Source organism: Aulonocara sp. 'chitande type north' Nkhata Bay, linkage group LG12 (genome assembly GCF_057382095.1).
Source record: "Aulonocara sp. 'chitande type north' Nkhata Bay isolate Kocher_YH1m ecotype deep benthic linkage group LG12, A_spYH_male_GT1.1, whole genome shotgun sequence".
Taxonomy (NCBI): Eukaryota; Metazoa; Chordata; class Actinopteri; order Cichliformes; family Cichlidae; genus Aulonocara; species Aulonocara sp. 'chitande type north' Nkhata Bay.
The window spans coordinates 4961059-4985410 of NC_141355.1; the positions used below are offsets into that span (position 1 = coordinate 4961059).

The 24352-nt window shown below is 40.5% G+C and overlaps 1 protein-coding gene across 1 annotated transcript; it reads right to left on the bottom strand.

The window, feature by feature from the left end:
• Nucleotides 1-12725: 12725 nt before the first annotated feature.
• On the bottom strand, nucleotides 12726-18653 carry LOC147316738 (kelch-like protein 10). The gene is made up of 5 exons (XM_086313308.1): nucleotides 18352-18653; nucleotides 16936-17422; nucleotides 15345-15938; nucleotides 13309-13458; nucleotides 12726-13074 (listed from the first exon to the last, which is right to left on the bottom strand). Exons 1-5 carry the CDS (start codon nucleotides 18483-18485, stop codon nucleotides 12775-12777), a joined length of 1665 nt encoding a protein of 554 aa, XP_086169434.1. The 5' UTR covers nucleotides 18486-18653; the 3' UTR covers nucleotides 12726-12774.
• Nucleotides 18654-24352: the final 5699 nt, after the last annotated feature.

Genomic DNA, 24352 nt, shown 5'->3' on the forward strand with positions numbered 1-24352 from the left:
AGGATGAATGTTATCCCTCGGTCCAACCCACTTTCAGCCTGGCCCATTAGGGGGCGCTGGTATAAATAGTGGCCATTTGAGTGTCTCTGCATCGTTTGCCTGTGATCTCCTTTTTGGTCACCTGACTCCCTCGGTGTGGTAGAGATCGTTGTGGGTTACTCCTCTAAAGTCTCCATCGCGGCTGGTCGTAGCTATAGAAGCCTCCTCTGAGCTATTCTGCTTACGTTCTGTGACCCGGCTTACTTGGTACGTAATCAACTTTTGTTACGCTCTCTGCCTTCTATTGTTCTTTTATAGTAATTATTTATTATGTTTCGCAGGAAGTGTGGGCCTTAGTTTTGCGCCAAGCTACGCGAACTGAAGTGCTGCTGTTTTGCCTTGCTGTGCTTTTACCGTCTGTTCCCGTTGTGAGAATTCTTCCCTGCTGCTGTCAGCTTTTACAGTGGACGTCGGCGTGGACAACGGCCATATGCATGCCGGTTATCGGAGTCAGCTGGCGTGCATATTGATTGACTGTTAACTTATCGTCGTGTGGACGGCAAGTTGGAGCAGTACGGCGATTCCGTTTGCTCCAGATTTTAGAGTTTTATTCAGATTGTATGTTGTTTTATCGCTTTTTGATTTGTAGTTTGGATTCTCTGTTACACCACTGGTGGGAGGCCCTTTTTCTAGCTGTGGATCACCAGTGTGGTCCTGCAGTTGGGTTATCCCCCGGTGCTACACATTAGTTTGTTGTAATATATTAAAATTTTCTTTGTTTCTTTTATTCAGATGCGGAGTGCCGACGTGGAGGAGACTAGGGTGCCTTGGTGGTGGGATCCCTTGAGTGTACACACCTGCCTTGTCTAGTTTATTAGTGTGAGTGTGTGATAGTGTGTTGCACTTGTGTTTTGGGTGTGTTTTCTTTCTTTAGTTTGTGTGTGGCATCCCTGCCCCTCCACTGGTAAGCCTCAGCTCTGAATACCTTTTTAAGCATATTTGTACTTGAATATTTATGATTGTGCTTTTATATGGTGTTTTAAATAATTATTAATAAATTGTGAATTTGTTGATCATTGAACCTCGTCTCTGGACTGAGTATAGCGAACCTAAGTGCCTTTTTGGTGATTTAGTGTTATTTCCAGTATTCTCTGGGTGAAATTCCCAGGGTGGCGTTGTCGTTCTTTAAAACTGAAGAGTATTTACTTTATATCCCATCCTCGTCTCGCCACACATGTAAGGTGAACTAGTATGGAACGCCAGGACTGCCATAATGAAATAATTAAATACACCATTAAATAATTAATTAAATGTGTCAATAATTAATTAAAATTGGAATTAATTAATTAAATAAATAGTTATGACACATGTAATTAATTAATTATTGACACATTTAATTAATTATTTATGTATTTCACATTTTAATTAATTATTGACACATTTAATTAATTAATTAATTATTGACACATTTAATTCATTATTTATGTATTTCACATTTTAATTAATTATTGACACATTTAATTCATTATTTAATGATATATTTATTTATTTCATTTTGGCAGTCCTGACGCCTGGCTCTCATCATGAAATAATTTTATCTGTCAGCCTCACCCATCAAACTCAGGGGGCGGGGTTAACGCTGCCCATGCAGCTTCTCTAACATTTGATTGGTTGCCGTGCAAAGTAAGTCAAAACAGGTCGATCCTAGAAAATCGATTGCTTGTGTAGACTTGGGGCAGCCAGGTATCCCAGAATGCAGATCAAATCACAGGCAGCAATGGTGGTGGTGTAGTTTTAAAATACCCCGTTTTTCTGTCACCAGCTACACTTTTAACAGTGTTTTAGCCGCGAATGTCACGACGTATGTCTGGTCAGGTTGTCAACATAGAACATGTTTGCAAAAGTGCTCAGATGTTTTCAGAGATTTCACTAGCTCTGCTAACAGTTAGCATGCAGAGTGCACCCAGGGGGTTACGTTAACCGGTTTGTTTACATATTCCACTCTCTGTGTTCCACATGTTGCATTCGCAGATTCTCATTTTCACCGAACGATCGTCTCTTTCCGCCTGGTCTTGTGTCTCTGTGCTTCTGTAACATAAAGAACGAGCTGACATTTTTCTCACGAAACCAGCGATCAGCTCAACAGACCCTCAGTTTACCTGCATGCATCCTCCTCCTCATCTGTCAGCTGTTTAACACCTGCTGCTAATTCAAGAAACACGCCTACGTTACCTGGTGATAGTCACAGTTTAACTGGGCAGCCGGTGCTCGATATAACGCAATGTCAGCGCATTTTTCTGCACAAGATAAGTAAATATAGTGTTTTCCCCGAGCGCAGAGCTGCTGGAGCTTGTTTCCTTACAGAGCACTTTATAGGCGAACAGCTTTATCAGCGGCTGATGTCCAATCACCGGCACACAGCTTTCAAACCTCAGCTGAGTTTTAGCTCTCAGTGGTTAAACGCTGGACTTCATTCACTCAGGTTCTGTCTGTCGGGTCACGTTTACGTCGCTGTTTTATTTACAACTGAGCAAATCGGTTTGGCTGAGGTTAAAGTTACGTCTCATAACTACATAGTTTCACAGACGTTTAATGGTTCACTGGCACATGTGTTAGACTGAACTATCATCTAAATATCATCTGTTTTTTAATAGTTATTCAACTGTATTCTGAGCACCAGCTGTCTGTTAGAATGTGATTTTTTTCTCTCTGTTGGCAGAGGTATAAAAATGCGCAGGAAAATCTGACATGCATGGCGAACTTCACCGACGATATTTAGGGAGGAATAAACACACATCAAACATAAATGAACCATTTGTCTGTCTCCATAATTGAGAGCATTTTCTCTTCTTATGTCAACTCTCTCTCTCTCTCTCTCTCTCTCTCTTTTTTTTTTTTTTTTTCCGGTCATGTTATGTTTACCTGTCAAAGGCTTGTTACAAACTATGAAACACATTGTGCAGACTTCTGGATGTTAGAAGAAAACTAATACTGCTCATGAATGAGACTAAAGGCAGGAAGGTGTCCTTTAAAACTAAACATGTTAATAGGACCTCCCTGTTTATATCATAGTTTATGATATAGCACGTGTATTTCAGTAATAGCCTGCTGATTTCAGTGTAGTGGTGACCAGTCACACAGCTCACATAGGGGTTATCTGTGATACTCCTTAACTATAATTTATCCAAGTTAACTTCAGTTAACCATTCAGACGGTTCTTTTGCAATGAAAAACATAAACACCCATGCTGCCGGTAGGTTTCCTCAGTGCCAGCTGTTAACATTATAGCTGCTTATGCAGTAACCATGGTAACCACGGACTCTGAGCGGCTGGATCGACGGAGGTCAGACGACAATTTTACATGTATGATCTTAAAACAGGACACAGCCACTATACGTGCTGGCCTCATATCAAATGTGAAGGCAGACTGAGTCTATGTTTGAGGTTTGTTTATATCTAATCTTCCTTTTCAAACATTTAAACAGCAGCGAGTCTGCAGCTGAGGGAATACAAACTCAAATTGTCGGAACAGGTTTGCTCGTTTCTTGGATTCATTTGGTGATTTATTAAATGTATAACTGTTATTCTAATCTGCTGCTGAGTCTCTTACACTTTTCTTTATGCTGTATATTTTCACGTCTCTGGAATAGTTGGCAGTTAGATAGTCAGCTGGGAAACTCTGTGTTAACTCATGGAGCTGAGGATATCGTGGATATGCTGACCTCGCTCCGTGGTGTACAGGGCCGTTTACCCTCATGATTAATATTCACAATAAAAATATTAGCCGAACATCATGAAGTCTGTATGTGTTTCATAGTGTCGAACAACCTTTGTACAGTTAAAGCCAGCAGTTACTACATGACGGAAACACCAACGTTATCTCTTTTATGTGTTTATACACAGGTCACGCTGATTACTGAACAAAAACCCAAAGATCAGATGTTAAACAGATTTATTTGCTCTCTCTCCTCCTTAAACATGTTTTTAATGTTAGTTATAGTTCAGAATTGGCGACTGAAACACGTAGGACACATAAGAACATCAGGAAATAAAACACCGATAAATATAACCTCAGTAAAAGAAGTCAGCGGGGTTACTACAGCTGTGTACCGGGGCCTGCGCTTTGTCGGTGGGATTGCTTGCGAGGCGAGCGGGTCTATCCCACGCTTTGCCGTGAGACTGGGCAGACATCTCCGACATCATCGAAGCACTTTTGCAAAGAGGCTGTATCTTGACAAACCGACCAGACACATGAAGATTAAACCACTACATTCTCGGCTAAAAAAAATATTAAAACGGTATTTGGTGACACACAAAGAGGGTTTTTCAAAGTCCGTTCTGTTAGCTTCCACATGCCGGTTGTGTGCTAGAAACAATGGCCACCAGGCCAAAGCAATGGTTTTGACTCGATCAGCGTTAACCCCGCCCCCTGAGTTTGATGGGTGAGGCTGACAGATAAAATTATTTCATGATGAGAGCCAGGCGCCAGGACTGCCAAAATGAAATAAATAAATATATCATTAAATAATTAATTAAATGTGTCAATAATTAATTACATGTGTCAATAATTAATTAAAATGTGAAATACATAAATAATAAATTTAATGTGTCAATAATTAATTAATTACATGTGTCATAACTATTTATTTAATTAATTAATTCCAATTTTAATTAATTATTGACACATTTAATTAATTATTTAATGGTGTATTTAATTAATTCATTATGGCAGTCCTGGCGTTCCATAAACTAGCAAACATCATCATAGCTACATGCGGCTGTCTTCTTGTTTGATGGCAGATGCTCCCTTCACCCTGGCCAAAAAGGCTAAAATGACCAAAGAAAAAGTGGAAAACAGTTAAACATGAGAGGCTTTTGGACAAAGTTTGTGTTTTTTCCATTGTTTAAGCACTGCTTCCAGCCAAGAGTGATACCATATATGCCCCATAGCTGCAGAAAAGGCTAACATTGTTATCTTTTTACAAAAAACAGCTGAACATGAGAGGTTTTTGGACCAATTTTGTGTTCTCCATTCTTTAAGCACCGGTTTGAGCACCGTTTGAGCACCGGCACCGTTTCAAAAGTACCGATTTGGCACCGGTATCGGATAAAACCTAAACGATACCCATCCCTAGCAGTTACTGTTACTGGCATGTCAGTATCAACAAAGCTAGATCTCACACACTGTTAGAGCCAAATAGAAATGTCAGTTTTTTTATCTGAATATTCTAAGTCACATTTAAATGCTTTTCAATATTAGTTTTTTTTTTTCCTTCAGTTTGCATATTAAGATTTTTTTGCACAGTTCATCCTGTTATTGTTTTGCTGTTATAAAGTGTAGGTAATTCTGCTGATGTGCTCAGGGTTAAAGTTAATCAGAAAAGGAGTTTGAAAAGCAACAGTTTTCTTTTTATAGCTGTTTAATGGGTTTTATTGACAGGAATAGATAACCCGGACTTGAACTGAAAATGTTTTATTTTCAAACTGACAGTTTTGTGTACAATAAATTCCTTTCTTCAGTGTTTAATGTCTGCCTTGTTTTCATTATTGGATTACATTTAAGCTGCCTTTTGGAAATCACGAGTCAGAAACTTTATGTTCTGCAGAAGAGACAGAAGCTTATAGAAAACAATTGCTTTCAAAACACACGGGTCATGTGACTGTGACAAAATCTGAAGTTTTGGTGCACTTCACCCCAGTTCCAACACGTGGCGTACCTGCTGCTTCAAGGTACTGCCAGGCGCCAGAATTCACATTTTTATCAACCGGAGTGATTTGTAATAAAGATTTGTTTTAGATAGTACCGCTTTAATTTATTAAATGTGCATGTGTAAAAGAAAACAATACCCTCTCTCTGACCTGGATTTAAAGTGTAATCAAATAAATATTATATAGATAAATATTCTACTCGAATAATTACTGGCATAGAGATGTGAGAAGGCAAGATACTGCTGGGTGAGCTCATATATTCACTTGTATAAGCAGAGAGAGAGTGGCACACAGAGCTGCAAACTCTTAAAAATATCTCATTAAAAATATCTTCCTCACTACAACCGTATATTCACATACTGTGATCAAAAAATAAAGCAAACCGAGCTCAAAACCAACTGTAAACCTGTGTGGCTATTATAGTAAATGTAGTAATGTTACCCAGAGATATATCTGAGGGCTCACTTGTGACCCATCCCATGTCCATCCAAGAGAGGTGGGTTAGTGCAGCTCGGACAAGCCATTGTATCTCTGCCCAGAAAGCCAGTTAGCGGCTAGCTGACTAAGCTATCAGAGTTAGCTCCAACGACGGACACAAGTTATAGCAAGGACTGCATGGGACATAACACTTTAGACAGGCGAGGCTGCTTGTGACGTTATCCACCAAATTTCCCCTTGTGGGACAATTAAAGGATTATTCTATTCTATCCACTCTGCCATAGCCTGGTTATAGACTCAGCACCCGAGTGCCTTCATTGCTATGTATGGCTGACTTCAACCATGTCAGCTTTGACTATACTGCTAACTTTCACACAGGGAGAGAATTGTAGACCTACTGTATGCTAATGTTAAGGATGCATACAGTTCCTCCTTCGTCCCCCGACTGGTACGCCATGTCCCAGTGGCCCCCAGAATTACAGGCCTGTGACTTACACGTCATGAAGACACTGGAAAAATTCATCCAGCTCCAGCCTATTGTCATGCCACAACAGGATCCCCTTCAGTTCCCCCACCAGCCCCGCCTCGGAGCTGAGGACGCCATCATGTACCTGCTCAATCATGTCTACGCCCATCTGGACCAGCTCTCTACCCTCTACACCACAGACTTCATCCACTGCACAGAGACCTGCCATCTTCAGAAGTTTTCTGATGACTCTGTGGTGGTTGGATACATGGGTGATGAGAGTGAGGCTGTGAGTAAGTCCTTTGTCACATGGTGCAAGCAGAATCCTTTGCAGCTCAATGTGACAAAGACCAAAGAATTGATTGTAGGGGTCCTCAGGAAGCACAAACTGGACTCCAACCTGCTGCTGACCTTCTACTGCTCGTCTATTGAGAGCCAGCTGACATACTGCATCACAGCATGTTATGACAGTTGCACTAAGGTGGATAGAGGAGTAGTCAAGGCAACACATATGATGACCTGTGGCCCTTTCCCCTCCCTGATGGACATCTATTCCTTCTGCTGCCTCAACAGAGCAACAAACATCAAGGACAGCTCCCACCCTGGTTTTGACCTGTTCAACCTGCTTCCCTCAAGAAAGTGCTACAGGTGCATCGGCACAAAGACTGACAGACTCAAAAATAGTTTCTTCCCAAAAAGCTATAACCACCCAGAACTCACACGTTCACTGACTTCTTCTCTTTGGCTCTAACGGAGGCGGTTGCATCTCTCTCCCTCTCCCTCATCTTATCTTTCCTGCTTGGTTTCTTATGTCCTTGTCTAGTTTTGTCTAACTTTAACCCTCAGAGAGTCTCTCAGTCATGTTCTATAAAACCTAAAGATGGGCTCTGAGTACCCAGACTGTTCTTATTGAACACAGATCATTGACGGACATTTAGATCTGCTGTAAAATTGGATGCAGCTCGATCGCACTAAACCCAAACAACCACCATTTCTCTCATCTAACTACCCAAGTTACTGCTAGAAGGACCTCAAGGCCGAGGGTGGCTGAAAACAACAAATTCTTCTCCCTTATAACGAGACTGTGTTATGGCTCTCTGCGCTACACCCTTCAAGGCGCAGAGAGCCTAAAAGGTTGGCTGTAGGACTGTTTACTTCTGCCCAACCGGGTGAAGGGACACTCTCTCAGCTGAACACAGGATACACATGCGCACACACACACGTATACAGACACAGACATACCCTCATCCCCCTCCTCCCTCCAAACACCTCAGATACTTGCCTCCAGCGCAGAGATGCTGCAGGACTGGATGCTGCTGTCTACACCGGGAAACTCTTACCCCATACCCACCACATGGTTTTTTTGTTTTCTGTTCTCATACTGATCTCCTACTAGAAGCTCAGTCTGAGATAAGTTCTCTTTTTCTCTCCTCCATGGATATTTAAAAAAAAAAATACTGTCCATATGTATATAGCGCAGCAGAAACTTATAATCATAAAACTGGATATTTATAATTGAGCTATTTGTACATATTACATCTATTTCTTATATTTTGTAAACTTTGTACTAAATTAAAAAACAACATATGCAGTCTGTTACTGTTCTCATTGTCTTGGAGCAACTGTAACCTTATAATTTCCTTAGGATTTGATAAAGTATTCTCATTCATTAGAATCAGAATTTAGATTTGAACATTTTTATTTTTATGTACAAATATTATTTTAATATTATTATTGTGTGTGAGGGTGAAAAGCCCAAAGTTTTGGAAGAGGCATACAGGCACTGTGGAAAAAGTAAAAATGTGTGTGAGTTCTCTAAAACCATTTTTGTGAACACTTTTCTAAGTACCGTATGTTTTAAAATGTGAAACATGATTTTATTGACATGATCATCAAAGAACATGATTTTTACAGGGAGTGCAGAATTATTAGGCAAATGAGTATTTTGTCCACATCATCCTCTTCATGCATGTTGTCTTACTCCAAGCTGTATAGGCTCGAAAGCCTACTACCAATTAAGCATATTAGGTGATGTGCATCTCTGTAATGAGAAGGGGTGTGGTCTAATGACATCAACACCCTATATCAGGTGTGCATAATTATTAGGCAACGTCCTTTCCTTTGGCAAAATGGGTCAAAAGAAGGACTTGACAGGTGCAGAAAAGTCAAAAATAGTGAGATATCTTGCAGTCTCAAAATTGCAAAGCTTCTGAAGCGTGATCATCGAACAATCAAGCGTTTCATTCAAAATAGTCAACAGGGTCGCAAGAAGCGTGTGGAAAAACCAAGGTGCAAAATAACTGCCCATGAACTGAGAAAAGTCAAGCGTGCAGCTGCCAAGATGCCACTTGCCACCAGTTTGGCCATATTTCAGAGCTGCAACATCACTGGAGTGCCCAAAAGCACAAGGTGTGCAATACTCAGAGACATGGCCAAGGTAAGAAAGGCTGAAAGACGACCACCACTGAACAAGACACACAAGCTGAAACGTCAAGACTGGGCCAAGAAATATCTCAAGACTGGTTTTTCTAAGGTTTTATGGACTGATGAAATGAGAGTGAGTCTTGATGGGCCAGATGGATGGGCCCGTGGCTGGATTGGTAAAGGGCAGAGAGCTCCAGTCCGACTCAGACGCCAGCAAGGTGGAGGTGGAGTACTGGTTTGGGCTGGTATCATCAAAGATGAGCTTGTGGGGCTTTTTCGGGTTGAGGATGGAGTCAAGCTCAACTTCCAGTCCTACTGCCAGTTTCTGGAAGACACCTTCTTCAAGCAGTGGTACAGGAAGAAGTCTGCATCCTTCAAGAAAAACATGATTTTCATGCAGGACAATGCTCCATCACACGCGTCCAAGTACTCCACAGCGTGGCTGGCAAGATATATATATATATATATATATATATATATATATATTTTTTTTTTTTTTTTTTTATCTTATTCTTTCCCAGTTAAATTTACCCTTCATTCTAATTTGTGTTGTACAGTTATTTCATTTTTAACCTTAATTTATATTTTATTCCTTCCTAGTTAAATTTACCCTTTTTAATTTTTCATATTTATTTCCTGTCTTATTCATAGCCTTTTCCTTTTTTGTTTTCTTTAGGTCACGAGCAGTTGTCCAAGCATTTCACTACATATCGTACTGTGTATGACTGTGTACGTGACAAATAAAATTTGAATTTGAAAGGGTATAAAAGAAGAAAAACTAATGACATGGCCTCCTTGTTCACCTGATCTGAACCCCATTGAGAACCTGTGGTCCATCATCAAATGTGAGATTTACAAGGAGGGAAAACAGTACACCTCTCTGAACAGTGTCTGGGAGGCTGTGGTTGCTGCTGCACGCAATGTTGATGGTGAACAGATCCAAACACTGACAGAATCCATGGATGGCAGGCTTTTGAGTGTCCTTGCAAAGAAAGGTGGCTATATTGGTCGCTGATTTGTTTTTGTTTTGTTTTTGAATGTCAGAAATGTCTATTTGTGAATGTGGAGATGTTATATTGGTGTCACTGGTAAAAATAAATAATTGAAATGGGTATATATTTGTTTTTTGTTAAGTTGCCTAATAATTATGCACAGTTATAGTCACCTGCACACACAGATATCCCCCTAAAATAGCTAAAACTAAAAACAAACTAAAAACTACTTCCAAAAACATTCAGCTTTGATATTAATGAGTTTTTTGGGTTCATTGAGAACATGGTTGTTGTTCAATAATAAAATTATTCCTCAAAAATACAACTTGCCTAATAATTCTGCACTCCCTGTATAAAACTTTTATTCTTATGCTTTGAATAAACATGTCAGATTTTCATAAAACATTCATTTGTATGTTATAATGTTTTTCTACACCATGTGTAATTTTTATAGAACCTTTCTTTATTCTATGTATAATCATGTATCTTTGAAAAATAAAATATCTAATCTTATCTTTTGTACTTTGTGGTTATTGAATAAATATTAGCCACTGTGGTGGGGTGTGGTCTGCGGTGCGGCTGCAAGGTAGGCGGACGCATGTGGACGACAATCACACCTCGCTGGCTTAAAGTCTGAATTCAGTCCTGACTGTTTGTTCATGTTGGAGTTTGTGGCTGCAAGCTGGAAAGCTGCAGCCAGTGTGTGAACGACAAGCGTGAATAAAGTGCATGCTGAAAAGCATGGAAACATGGTCGGGTCTGCCGTAGATTAATTACAGCCACATATAAACTGATAAAAACAGATGGCTGAAAGAAATGTTTGATGGAAAAAGGAAAAAGAGTGCTGCTAAAGAGTGCTGCTAAACTTTGAGGTTCTAAGTCACCAATGTTTAAATAAGAAAATGCCAAGAGGAGACTAGCAGCCCTGAGTCTGCATGCAAAACATGAAAACTCCATAGCAGTGATACTTGTTCTTACATAAGTGCAAACATAGGTGGTATTGTTCAAGTGAAACAAGAACATATCATTTTGGGTGAGGGGAGGAAGACGGGAAAAAAGACACACTGTGGAAAAGAGCCAAAGATTAATAATAAATAATGATTAAAAGCAGAGTGGAGCATAAGAAAATAAATCCAATAAAACCACATCATGGGAAGCCTCCGGCAGGCTAGACCTATTGTAGTGTAACTAAGGGAGGATTCAGTCACCTGATCCAGCCCAACTATATGTTTTATGAAAAAAAACCCCAAAAGGTTTAAGCCTTAACAGTAGAGTGTGTCTGACTCTGGTTGCACAGAAGAGGGCCCCGAAAGCTGAAGGCTCTGCCTCCCTTTCTACTTTTAAAAATCCCTCAGAACCAAAAGTATATTTGATGACTTTATGGTGTACATTTGTGAGTTATACCAGGGAGTCCATTAGCTCTAAATTTGAGGAGCACAGTATGCAGACTTGAACGCACTGAAGATGTAACACTATTAACAAGATAATCAACCTCTGTGGGAGTAGCGTTTAGGTAGCTCCCCTGCACTGTGTTGGCACATGGTTCATTGAAAGCATCAACTTTCCCTCACTGTGATGCACAACAGTTTAACAGTAAGACTTTATGCCTAAAACCAGGACTTTGAAACTTCATTTAACATTTTAGGTGAATTTCTTGTTTAAAAACAGTTGCTTCTGTAGTGTTATAACAACATTTTTGTAAGGACACTGTTTTCATTTCCCCTCCCTTTAGGACCCTGTCATCAAGATACCATTCAGCAATGTGTACCAGCATGTGTGCACATACCGGGACCTGTACTATAAAACATTTGAGCTTCCCGCCTGCCCACCTGGTGTAGACCCGATCGTCACCTACCCTGTGGCTTTGAGTTGCCACTGCGGTCGCTGTGCCATGGACACATCTGACTGCACCTTTGAGAGCCTGCAACCTGACTTCTGCATGAATGACATCCCTTTCTACTACTAAAAGAAGCTCAATCATATTTAAACACATTATACAGAGTATACGGAAGCTGCCCTGTTGTTTAGAATCAACCAGTAATTACAAAAAAAAAAAAAATGTTTCTGCTATCGAAATAAACACATGATGAATATTTCTCTCAAACAGTGTCTTAAAAAAAGATAAAAGGTAATTGACGCCTGACGTCTGAAAGTTGACGCCACAGCTGGAGTAACTTTAACTTTCCTCATATCTTAAGGCCAGCAGAGATTCAAAATGACATCTGTGTAAAATTTACATGGAAAAAAGTTCTTTCTGTAAAGTGATATATAACCTAATTCAACAGTTTATGAAGAATTTATGTCCCATTGCTAGTTTCAAGTCTTACTGATGTGACACGATGCATTCACTTCATAAACTGTGGATCCGATTACAGTCAGCCTTAGTAACTCTAATTTGTGACTCTAATTGGATTTCATCTACTTTAATTGGACATTAAAGTAGGCAAGAAAACTACATTGAAGATGGTTGAGCTGGCTAAACGCTGGTGGTAGAGATGAAGATGGCGGCTTGAATGGATCACCTATTAGTGAAGAAACGATTTGACTTTTACCAATGGGATCTTAATATCATAGCTGTTAACCTCCCTTGTGGCCATAAAATGTGGAAGCTGCAATGCCCATCATGTTGAAAAGAAAGTTCAAGTTCTCTGTTCAGCTAAAAGAGACTTTTTCACTGGGATGTCAGACCTCAGGATCTTAAGCAGAGAAACAGCCAGTTTTTTTATTGATGAAAAATGTATTTCTTTATTTCTTTATGTGAAATAATTATGGAAGATAAGCAGTCAGATCGGGGTGTCGCTTCAGAACGCAACAACTGACAGCACCTTGGGTCATCCCTTTGTCGCTGACAATGTACCACCTGTTGGTCTTTTCATCATAGCACTCCAGATTGCAGAATGAGCCGCCATTGTAGAAACCTCCAACCACATACAGCTGGTCCTCCAGCACTGCAATGCCGAAGTTTTTACGAGGGTGTAACATGGGAGCAACGTTGCGCCAGCGTCTTGTTCTTGGGTCATATGCGATGACACTACGCAACTGAGTGATACCGTTAAAGCCACCAACCTGTGCAGACAAAGGACTTGTTACAGTCTGTAACGTAAAAATGTTCTGTTGTAAAAAAGTAAATAGGTCTCCAGATTCCAAAATATCTGATTCTAGGGTAATTATAGAAATCACATTCCAATAACCCAGTACATGGTACTTGGAAAATAATACAGACTCCCAAATACAGGTACAGTAAACATTCCATGTTTGAATTTCTGTCCGTAATAAGAGTATGTTTTAAGCTCTTCTTACTACAAAGATTTCGTTATTGTAGGCGACCACGGCTCCCCCAGTCCTCCCGGTTTCCATGGGTGTGATCAGTGTCCACTGGTTGGTGTCAGGGTTGTAGGACTCAGCACATGACAGAGGTTCATCTTCAGTAAGACCACCACAAATGTACACCTAGAAATTAAAATCAAGTTTAAGTCAAAATTACTAGTTAGTTTGTTTGCTTGCTTGTTTTAATCAATTTTAAATCATGCCTTTTATCTGTTTTTGTTTCTAATGTCTCTGTAAAGCACTTTGAATCACCTTGTTGTTGAATTATGCTATACAAATAAATTTGCCTTGCCTTGCCTTACTAGAATTAAATGTTTCAGCTTCCAGAAAAAACTTACAAACACTAAAAATGTCTGTGAAGGTTCTCAGTCATCCAGGTCATCGTATTCTAAGGAGCTTGGAAAGAAAAGCATCTGGACTTCTTTAAGTTGCTTGAAGACTTTTCACCTCTCATCCGAGAAGCTTCTTCAGATCTAAGAGTCAAATGGTGGAGAGTCCCAGATTTAAGCCCTGTGGGAGTTTCCCCCCAAGAGGGACAAAGGACCCCCTGATGATCCTCTACCTAATTACATGAGCCAAGGTGTGGGTCACAATCAGCCAGGGTTTCAGGTGAGCTCATTGTGAAACCTGGCCCCACCTTATCAAGCGAATTCCTGAGATCAGATGGCCCAGGATGTGAGTGGGCGTTAAGACGTCTGGGAAGGGAACTCAAAACTAGATTATAGATGGCAGACAGCTGGTGTCGTAAGCCACCGCCTCTGTTCAAAGATGGTCGCTCACAGTGGTCATAAATGGCTTCTTTCACTCCTCTTTCAAACAATCTGTCCTCCCTGTCCATAATGTGAACATTGGCATCCTCGAAAGAGTGACCTTTGTCCTTTAGATGCAGATGGACTGCTGAGTCTTGTCCCGTGGAGGTGGCTCTTCGATGTTGTGCCATGCGCTTGTGAAAAACTAAAAATGTTTTCATCAGATTTCTGTGTAGCTACTTTGCATAATAGTAGTAAAAATCTAAAAATGATGGTGTTATCCTAAAACATTTAGTTTTAGCAGAGGTTTGCTGCATTTATTTTCTGTATTTTGCAGACTTAAAAAATATGGATGCAGAAATTATAAAATTGCTATTTTTCACGATGTGAGGGTGAAGTAACCATAACCTTCTCCCTGAGCTGTTGGATTAATGGTAATAGAAATATTTAGCTTAAAAATAAAATATTATAAAACTGATACAATTCATAAACTATTCATATTTTCCACAGAAAGGTCCAGTGATGATTAAGCCCTCAAGCTGAAAAGTACATTTGCAAATCAGTGCCATGTTAAGCAAAACAAATAAAACAGGAATAAAGAAATTGCCAAACCATAATATTCTTTTTAAAAAAACATATGTTTACTGAGATTAAATTAACAAAGAGATCCCAACCGAACCAAAAAAAACCAAAACAATCCTTTGCAGGATTGTTATAAGTTTGCAAGAAAAAAAGTACCAACCAAGGAAAGAATGTCTTTCTCAATACTCATGACATAAATCTAAAAAAAATAAATAAATATTCACTTTTTAAAAATTACTCCCATTGGCCAGCTTTATAAGACTATTAAAAAATGTTTTTTGCACAGAAACTCACAGAAAAGTAATATTTTACTGTGCTCTCATGTTCCAGTGCATAAATGCGTTGGTTGGCTGGCTCCAAAAGATAATAAATCCCCATATGTTGTAAATCCAACTACATAGCCTTAAAAATCATTTTTACAGCCAGACACAAAAGGCCAAAAAAAACCTAATCCATATGGATAGTGTCCTGGCTACAATTTGGGTTTGTGACTGCTTTGGGACGTGTACTGACAGATTAAGGCAGTGGCAGGTGCATTTCTAATGGAATTATGTGACTGTACATTTTATTGACGCAGCTTGTTAACCAAGGTTGTTAGCATTACCAGTTAACTTTGTCCACCACTTTCTCCACAAAACCAACATGGCAGAGATCTTCCACTACCTCAATTCCACTTACCTTGCCGTGTAGTGTTGCAGCACCAGCTTCTGCCCTGGGCTTGTGCATCGATGCAATCATAGTCCACTGGTTGGTGTCAGGCTCATATCGTTCTGCAGTTTTCAGTTTCTTTTGGTTTTGGCACCCGCCCATAGCATATATGCAGCCATTCAGTGTGGCCACACTGAGAAAGCCCCGCTCTTCATGCATCGGCCCCACCTCTGTCCAGGTTTGGTTGGTGAGGCTGAACCTTCTCACATGACGTGAATAGCTTATGAAATCAAAACCTCCGATGCAATAGACACATCCATTGAGGTAAGCACAACCGTAGAATCCCAGAGAAGCATACCGTGTCCAGCTCAGCGGCACCCAGTGGTCAGCTCGGACATTGTACAACTCAATCTTGACACTTGGGAAATGACTCACCCATCCACCAACGGCCAATAAGACTTCAGACGGCAGGCGTGTTTGGGGCATAGGTCTCTCCACAATGGACTCATTTAGCATCTTCATGGCAGTGGTTACCATATCCATGCATGCCGGACTACTACTCACCACATCATTTCTGCTCACAGTGCCAACCAAGTACTCAGTGGGTATTAATAGTAGGCGGACCTGGATGAAAACAAGAATCATAAGGGGAAAAGGCAAGAAATACAACATTAGACTGTATATAAGAGTCGGATGTAGCCACCATGCCACCACCCATTAGTGAAGTATAGCACTATCCCTATAATCAAAATGTCATGGAATCACCCAGATAGCTATGGTAGCTCCTGGCATCGCCTCCAATCAGCTGTGGCATTGCCCTTAAAGACCCTAACATTACCTGTAAAGAGCCACAGCATCACCTGCCAAACAGCAATGGCAGGTCATGGCATTACCTCCAAACAAGCAGTGGTGCCACAGTCAAGCTTCAATGCCATTATCTGAGCACTGAGTAACCTCCTGCTGTAGAAACAGGTCCCACAATGAGGGTGTGTCCTGTTGTAAATGCCTAAGGTCCAGTCAGTAAGTTCTGGCAGAACACGATGGGCATAGTCAACTTTTCTGTCAGAAAAGCTAAAGTGCAGTTCAGACACATTATCAATAATGCACTTCTGAAAGTACAAAACAACGGCCAGTTTTATCTGGACGCAAGTGTAAATAATACTTTTACAATTTATTAAGGACTAAATGATGAGCACCTTCTGATGCACACTCCCAAGTGAATTAGAAACAGCCCCCCCACCCCCACCCCCAATGTGATTAAGAATGAAGAAGAATGATTCCCCTACATTAACTCTATTACCAAGCCTTAAGTTTGAGTAATTCTGCCATTGCAATTTTAGCTTTTTACACGTCAGCCATAAAAGGCTGATGGGCGAGCAGGTGGGCGGCCTGGACACCCAACTCTGTAAACACAATAGTGTACAATCAAACTTCTTTTTTTTTTTTTTGCATCAGGCATCAAGCTTATGTTTTATTTTTTATTCCTGATTCAAATTGCTACAGCGGAAGTTGCTTTCTATACTTTCAAACTGTACCATTCATTCAACAGCCCCTCACTGAGTAATAAACAAAATAAATGCACTTAGAGGTGCAATTAAATTGATATCCCATTTTCAGTTACCTGCTTGAGCAGTGCGGGCATGTCACACCCACGTTCCACAGGGGAATAGTTGATCCATCTGAGAATGGCCTCAAACACAGTGCTCTCCTGCTTCACATTGAGCTCATCATTCTCGATAAGATCTGATAGTTGCTGCACAGAGAGCTGAAGGAACTCCAAGGAGAGTGCACCAACCTCTTCAAAGTGATGGAGGATGTAGAGAAAGGCCTTTCCCCTGAGGTCAGGACAGTTGTGTAAGTGTGCCAGATTGTAGATACTGACGCAGTTATTTACACAAAGCTTCCTCTCCAGGAAGTCGCAGCAGGCTTGAATGACGCCAGTCACGATAAAGTGGTCTGCTTCCGCCAACAGCTCCAGTACATTGTCCTCCGTCACCACAACAGATTGGGTGTAGGCATATTCCAAAATGAGGCTCATTGCTTTTGGAGACACAGTGGGGAAGTTGTAGACCTTGTTTGATGGTAGTGGTTTGTAGCAGAAGAGATCCCTGTGCAGATTCAGATCAGCATTTTCACATTGTCTCTCTGTCATGGAACTTAAAAAGTACCTGATGTCGTGCAGCTCATAGTTAAATAGCATTTGTATAATTTTTCAGCTGCATGCTTACTTGAGCAAACTGTGATCAAAGAGATATGAAATTAAAGTAACAAAAATCTAAAATGACTTGATTTCAAATGGGCAATCTCCTATTTAAGGTCATCTATTCAGACGTGCAGAAAAACATTCAGCATTGCTGCTATGTTTAGACAGACAGAAAGATATAGAGTTGTCTAGGCATTGTAGCAAATATTCCTATACAGTAACAGGGTTAGGGCGACAGGGGACAGCAGGCATTAAATAGCTGCAAATATAATAACTGAATTTCACATTATCAAATTTACTGACTAGACAGAATTGGAAAGAGCAGACATGTCCCACTGCAACAGAAATGGCATATCATTGGCCACCTCTCAGTCTGGCCCTAAATTGATTACCTGCCTATTTAGACATACAATTTCAGCTAAACTGGTGAAGGCACAGCTAATATCACCACTGATGTGGTCCTTTTGGTGCAGGCCAGTTTGTGCACAAATTTATTAGAACTGCTGCTGCTGTTGTCGTGCTGATGAAATATAATGAGAAAGCCAGTTTATAGCGTCTGTAATCTTTCAAACTACCTCTTAACGGCTCATTGTGGAGTCAAACACAAACCTACACTATATATGTATCCCAACAAACCTCCCAAAATAAATAACTAAATAAAAATACAGGACTGATTTTTTCCCCCCTAAAAATTGCTCCAGAACATTTCTAGTGGTCAAAAAGTACAGTGTAACATTGAAACCTCCCAATACCTGCTGCACTGTGTTACATGAAAACTTTGAAGTAGGATAAATGCAGAACCAAACCACAGCCAAACAACACAGGCCTGCTCACCTGAAGTATGCACTGCAGTTACAGAGGATGATCCTGTGAATTTTAAACTCAACATCTCCAGCTCGGATCACAGAGTCACAAACCTGTCCATCCAGAAAAAGCTCCCTAAAGACGGTACTACGGGCGCTGGTCATTATTCAGATGTTACTCAAGATGTTTAAACTTCTAAAAAATCTCCTGTTTAGTGTTTTCCTTTAGAGATCTGCCTACAGTTTGTGAGGTACTTTGTCTAAATTACTGATTACGTTAACTTATGCTGCCTGGAAAGTGTCACTACTCTGTTTATATTTGAAAATCATAGTGTATCATTCCGTTAATTGACTGTGTGCACGTTAGCATATGCTACTTCCGGTGCGGAAACGCCTTTGGGGAGCTTTGTTTCCGGTGTCCTATTCGCACCTGGTTTATGGTCCAAAACAAGTTAAGCAAATGAATGAATCAAGCGGCAATTTACATTTCTATAGATGTCTTGGGCATTTACCCAATATATCTGTAAATGATGTTCATCGACTTGTTGATATTTTTCCCTGCACCTCAGGGCAAAAGAGAAAAGGGATTCAAATGTTATATTTCTCAGCTGTCCCTCGTTTATCGCGGGTGTTATGTTCTAAAAATAACCAGCGATAGGTGAAATCAAGTTGCCAATTTTATTTTTTGACGGTGCAAAACGTTTCGTGGACATCGTGGACATACAGTACTGCACTTCAGAGTCACACTGCTAGCCATGCAGCGATTCTGTACTGTACAGGAGAGACGTCACGGAGGAGATCGTCTGCAGCGATCAGGACACAATGTGACATAAAAAAAAATAAGCATGCAAACTTGCACTAAAAAAATCTGCGAAACAGCGAGGTGAAAGGTGAACCGCGTTATTAGCGAGGGACCGCTGTAATTTTGAAGGTAAGGCACAACATACTCTTCGTAAATACTAATGTATAGAAACCGTTACCAGCAATAATTCATTTTTTGTGTGGCTTTTTTCAGGGTTTGTTAACATGCTGTGTAGGTGTGTACTTGACTAGCTGATCTCGACATAACGGGGAAACATCTGGTTTGACTATTCTTCACCTGTAGTTTGAATGCTGAACATTTGCCTGTTTAAATCATGAGACCAGTCACTATACAGAGATGTGCTTCTGAATGTGGACGAGGTGTCTTCTGCTGCAGTGATGCAGTTCTGCTTGTGTTGAGTGATGTAAACAACTGATCGATCTAAACTCTTTAAATGTCAAAATTGATCATTAGATTTTTTATGACACAACAGTGGTGAGTGTTCCCACCTTCTGCTCTTTGTAACTTAACGCAATCTTTCCGTTTTCGAGTTTTGGACATGATTTTGGAGGATATCTTCGCAGTAGCGATTGACCGCAAAGTAAAGCTACCGGAAATGTACAACCCCACATCCGGTCTCAAACCAGGAATTTAGCATTTTCTCGTACACAGGGTCAATTTGGTTCCACATATTTGTGAGAGCAAGCATTCTCTGTCATGAACTTAAACAAGAACCGATTGAGCTCAAGGATGAGTGACTCCCACTTGCGTGATATTTTATGCATCTCAACCACTTCCCTCAAAGCACACCTAATTGCTTTACTAAACTCTAGATCTCAGTATCACCCCTCTCATTAGTCCAGGGATGCCCAAATTCTGTACTGGAGAGCTGCTATGCATGTTTTAGTTCTTTCTGGTTTAGCACAGTTGAATCAAATGAAGAGCAGGCCTCCAGGAGTGACATCCCTGCATTACTCATGTGTTTCTGAACAGTAAAAAGCATAAAGCATGCTAATGCAATACACAAAAGGAAACGTATTTTGTTAAACTCTTAAGATTTGGTTTTAACTGTTGATGTTATGCTCTTAATTCATAGTTGAGTGTGTTGTGTACATATTGTGTAAATTTACAAATGTGTTTATTTCTTGCAGCAAGTGAACTTCCAGTTGTGCAATCTTCCAGTATGTGAAAAACTTTGGCTTCCTGAAAGGTCTTGTAAAAGTCAAAGGGCGAAATTCACTTTAAAAAAAACTTTATTGATAACAGAACACTTTTCATTACTTATAAGGCCTGTTTAAATGTTCATTAGGCAAAGATATTGCAAACTCATGGAAATGTAGGGTATTCTATACAGTTTGTTCAATGTTGTCTGACTCTCCAGATATAAATGAAAGGCAGAATTGTGTCTTTAGAGTTGTAAATGCTTGCCTGAGTGTCTTTTATTTAGGTACATTTCTATTTTAAAAATAACGGGTAATTGTGACTATTAAAATTGTTCTTCATTATATTTTCATGTAACTTTGTTATGAAAAAAAAAGTCAAAAGGAACCATTGGCCCCCAGGCATCTTCACTTTATAAAATTTGGCCCTCTTTGCAAAAAGTTTGGACACCCCTGGCCTACATAATAAGAAGTACACACTTGGAGTTTTTTTTTAAATTAAAAAAACTGTTCGATCGTGGCTCAAGAGTTGGGAGTTCGCCTTGTAATCGGAAGGTTGCCGGTTCGAGTCCCGGCTTGGACAGTCTCGGTCGTTGTGTCCTTGGGCAAGACACTTCACCCGTTGCCTACTGGTGGTGGTCAGAGGGCCAGGTGGCGCTAGTGTCCGGCAGCCTCGCCTCTGTCAGTGCGCCCCAGGGTGGCTGTGGCTACAATGTAGCTTGCCATCACCAGTGTGTGAATGTGTGTGTGAATGGGTGGATGACTGGATATGTAAAGCGCTTTGGGGTCCTTAGGGACTAGTAAAGCGCTATATAAATACAGGCCATTTACCATTTACTAGGGCTGCCACGATTAGTCGACTAGTCACGATTACGTCGACTATCAAAATCGTCGAAGACTAATTTAATAGTCGACGTGTCGTTTGAAGCTTTGTACGGAGCCCCGCAGGGGACATGGGAGAAAAATAAATTAAGACAGACTTTTGCGAGATCTCGCAAAAGTTGAATTCCAACAATGGCGGCAGCTACTTAGTTGTAATATTACTCTTTCTGGGTCACAAAATACACTTTTAAGATATTTTGAGGCGTGAATGTAGTTGTGTAAACGTCAGATACCTGCTCGGTTTACAAGACATCACATATTTGCAAAAGTGCTCCGACGTTTTTGGAGATCTGACACCCACTAGCTCGAAGCTAACGGGAGGTCGAGACCTACTACAGCCGGGAGGAACACCGCTTTCCCGGCACATCGTGCCTCGACCTCCCGGTCGGCTTCGAGCTGGCGGCCTCCGAAGAATGCGGCTAAAACTTTTGCGAGATCTCGCAAAAGTCTGTCTTAATTTTTTTTTTCTCCCATGTCCCCTGCGGGGCTCCGTAGCTTTGTAAGATCCCAAAAGACACATGAATAAGTAGTAGGATTTGAGAGTGTAATAACAGACTGAAACAGAAGATGGCAGCACTGCATGTACAAGGACGCCAGCTGCAGTGTTGCCAACTTAGCGACTTTGTCGCTATATTTAACGAGTTTTCAGACCCCCTTAGCGACTTTTTTTCTAAAAAGCGACTAGCGACAAATCTGGCGACTTTTTCTGGTATTATTGGAGACTTATTTATGACGACTTTTTGACGTGAAAACGCATATCGCTCTTACTCGCAACAGGCAGCGGTGCTACCTTGGGCACCTCACCCATGCCAAAGCGCTCACAGGCGGAGGATAGTCCTCCCCCAGCTGCTATCAGGGCAGGAGACCTGTGATATCATGAGACAACACCTGTGCGTCCAAACGGCAAATGAATCGCGCATGAGCGAAGCCGCTGCTCCCGCACTGACTGTAACGCAGTCAGTTCTTTTATCGTTATACTTTTTGTGGATCACAAGGTTTAAAACTACTTATCTCTCACACTAGAGCAAGAGCACTAGCTCGATAGCTAGCTGGGGTTCAAGGCTCGCTAGAGCCGGTGAGAACACCGGACTCCCGGCAAATCGTTTTCAAACCCACCGCCGTCTTTCGCTACTCAGGTTAAACATGATATCTAAGTCACTTAGATAACTTAAAAATGTTATTGTTTGGGTTTTTTCAGTATTTTATTTGTTCCTGAGTAAATCGGTTTGGCTGAGATTAAAGTTATAATTTATACAGTCATTGGTTTTTACACAGCTGAATAAACGTCAACCAGACAACTGATCATCAGAAGTGTGAGATGCTCGAGAATATACTCTGGTGTCCTGTTATATTTTAGATAGCAAGGAGCAGACGGCTGAGTTTATTAAACTTCACCGAAACAATCTGCAAATTTAATTAAAATTTAATAAACTATCATCTTGTCTTTATTTTTTAGTTAGCACATACACTTAAAGCTGTAAGCTAATGATAGTTATATTAGAGCAGATGCATGCTGGTGCAGTAAGCTCTGTGTTGCATGATCTGATTAGTGGACTAATCGCAAAAATAATCGGTGACTAGTCGACTATCAAAATAAACGTTTGTGGCAGCCTTATTCGATACTGTCAATCATGAAATTCTAATTAAAAAAATGGAAAGTATGGGTTTAGGGGAGTGGTTTTGGGCTGATAAAAAGCTATGTAGTGAATATGCAACAATATGTACAAATAAATGAGTAGGAATCTAAATTGATGGATGTTGCTTGTGACATACCTCAAAGATCAGTATTAGGTCCAAAAGAATTCATGGATTCTTTATTGTCATTCGCATCACATGTTTACATGAGGTGTAACGAAAATTACGTGCACGTGGTCCCGGAGCGAAAGAAACAGTAACGAAGAAACAGAATAAAAAGAAAACAGAATAACAAGTAATAAGTATTTCAAATAAATCTATGCAATATATCGGGTGTGACTGCTTTTATTTTCTATTTCTGGTACAATACTAGCCTGCAAGCAGGAAAGAAATGATAAGGCAGGGAGTACATGTAACATTATGAGAAAACAGTGCTGAGCATGCTTCTGACTACTAACAACAGGCCAAACCATGGTCTCACACTGCCACCTACTGGTACAAAAATGGAGCATCAGCTACAAATATCCCAGACTAGTTACCAGGTCTATAGTTAAAACTAGTTAATTTAGAGGATTTTCAAAAGAAAATATCACTTACATTTAAAGTAAAATAGCTGAAATATAAGTTAATTCACATAAGTGTGATTAGACGTTAGTGGCTATCACACACACACACGTTCATACTGTTGCTCTTTGATTAGATAACTCTATGGCTGCTGTCAATATACAGGCGAAGCTTACGGGTTATGCAGCCAACTTTGTAAGTTGGATCATTAAGTCTATGAATCACTCTGTTAAGCACAAAAAGGTGCTTACACAACTGAAAAAATCTGATATGTCTTTTCCACAGGGGACTCACCTTTGTATAGCAGACCGATATAGATTGAAGACTGGTTGGGTTGGCCAAATAGTCCATTCCAACTTTAACTCTAAGACAGAGGGGTGGCCATCCTTATGGGTAAAAACGTCCCATTTCCTGTATCAACCATTTTATCTGATCCTATGGGTCCTTATTATGGGTCCGTATTACTGTGGTTGGCCAACATTATGGACTTTATGGACAACTTTATGAACTGATTTAAGCCAACATTTACGCCCCCAAATGGGATGATGAAACCTTAATTGTCTATTAATTCTCGTGAATTCTGGATATGACAACACACAATCTCATTTTAGCTGGAGGTACAAGCTGTGTGCTCTCTAACCTAGAAAGAAGCTCTAATAAGGATTCTCATCCAGGGCATGCTCCGACTATATTCCTGTCCACAAAATGTTCTATTAGATAAATTCATTTGTCACTGATAAATGTCCTCTTCCACTTATTGAAACTTGCAATTATCAATCTATTGTTATTTCAGATCATACCCCCCTATTGATGAGATGGGGGTTGGATGCCTCACAGCCCTCCGCCTCTGGCAGTGGCCCTTTCTACTAAGGAGGCAAGAGTTCTGCATGTCCTGGTGACCCTCCACCTGTTTCACAGGTGGGTGCAGCCTGATCTATCTAGTGAAAGTCTAGACAGACCAGACCAGCTCAACCACACAGACACTTCCT